General features: G+C 27.6%; 1 protein-coding gene across 1 annotated transcript in view; it reads left to right on the top strand.

Moving 5' to 3' along the window:
• Positions 1-503, top strand: part of EMH_0014880 (leucyl-tRNA synthetase, putative) — a gene marked incomplete at both ends in the record, with an annotated part of 8221 nt that overhangs the window by 3454 nt on the left and 4264 nt on the right. The window contains one exon of the mRNA XM_013500237.1: positions 254-440. Within this exon, the coding sequence (XP_013355691.1) occupies positions 254-440 (187 nt within the window). The remainder of the gene's footprint in view (positions 1-253; positions 441-503) is intronic.

Genomic DNA, 503 nt, shown 5'->3' with positions numbered 1-503 from the left:
ATATATATATATATATATATATATATATATATATATATATATATATGTATATATATATATATATATATGTTGTTTGTCTCCTTTTCTGTTTTATATTAATATATTAATATTTTAATTTATTTATATTGTTTGTCCCTTTCTCTACACTACCAACATATAAACCGAAATATAATAAAAACATACAAATAAAAATAAAATATAAAAATATAAATATATATAAATATATAAATATATTGTTTGTGTTTATCCACAGAGAATACAACCCGCTGCAGCAGCAAGTGCTGCAGCTGCTGCAGCAGCTGCCGCTGCAGCAGAACGACAAAGGGGAGATAGAGGCCCCCAAGGACTTCATAGAAAAAATAAAAACAGCAGCAGAGATAAACAAACTAAACCCTAATCAAAAGAAAGAAGCTATGGCTTTTGCCTCCTATCAAATGAGGGTATATATATATATAAACCCTAAACCCTAAACCCTAAACCCTAAACCCTAGTTTCAATAAAAT

This window comes from Eimeria mitis, genomic scaffold, assembly GCF_000499745.2.
Source record: "Eimeria mitis Houghton genomic scaffold, Emh_scaff517, whole genome shotgun sequence".
NCBI classification, from domain to species: Eukaryota; Apicomplexa; class Conoidasida; order Eucoccidiorida; family Eimeriidae; genus Eimeria; species Eimeria mitis.
The sequence above is the reverse complement of the archived record's forward strand: the minus strand, read 5'-3'. Positions and strand labels throughout refer to the sequence as shown.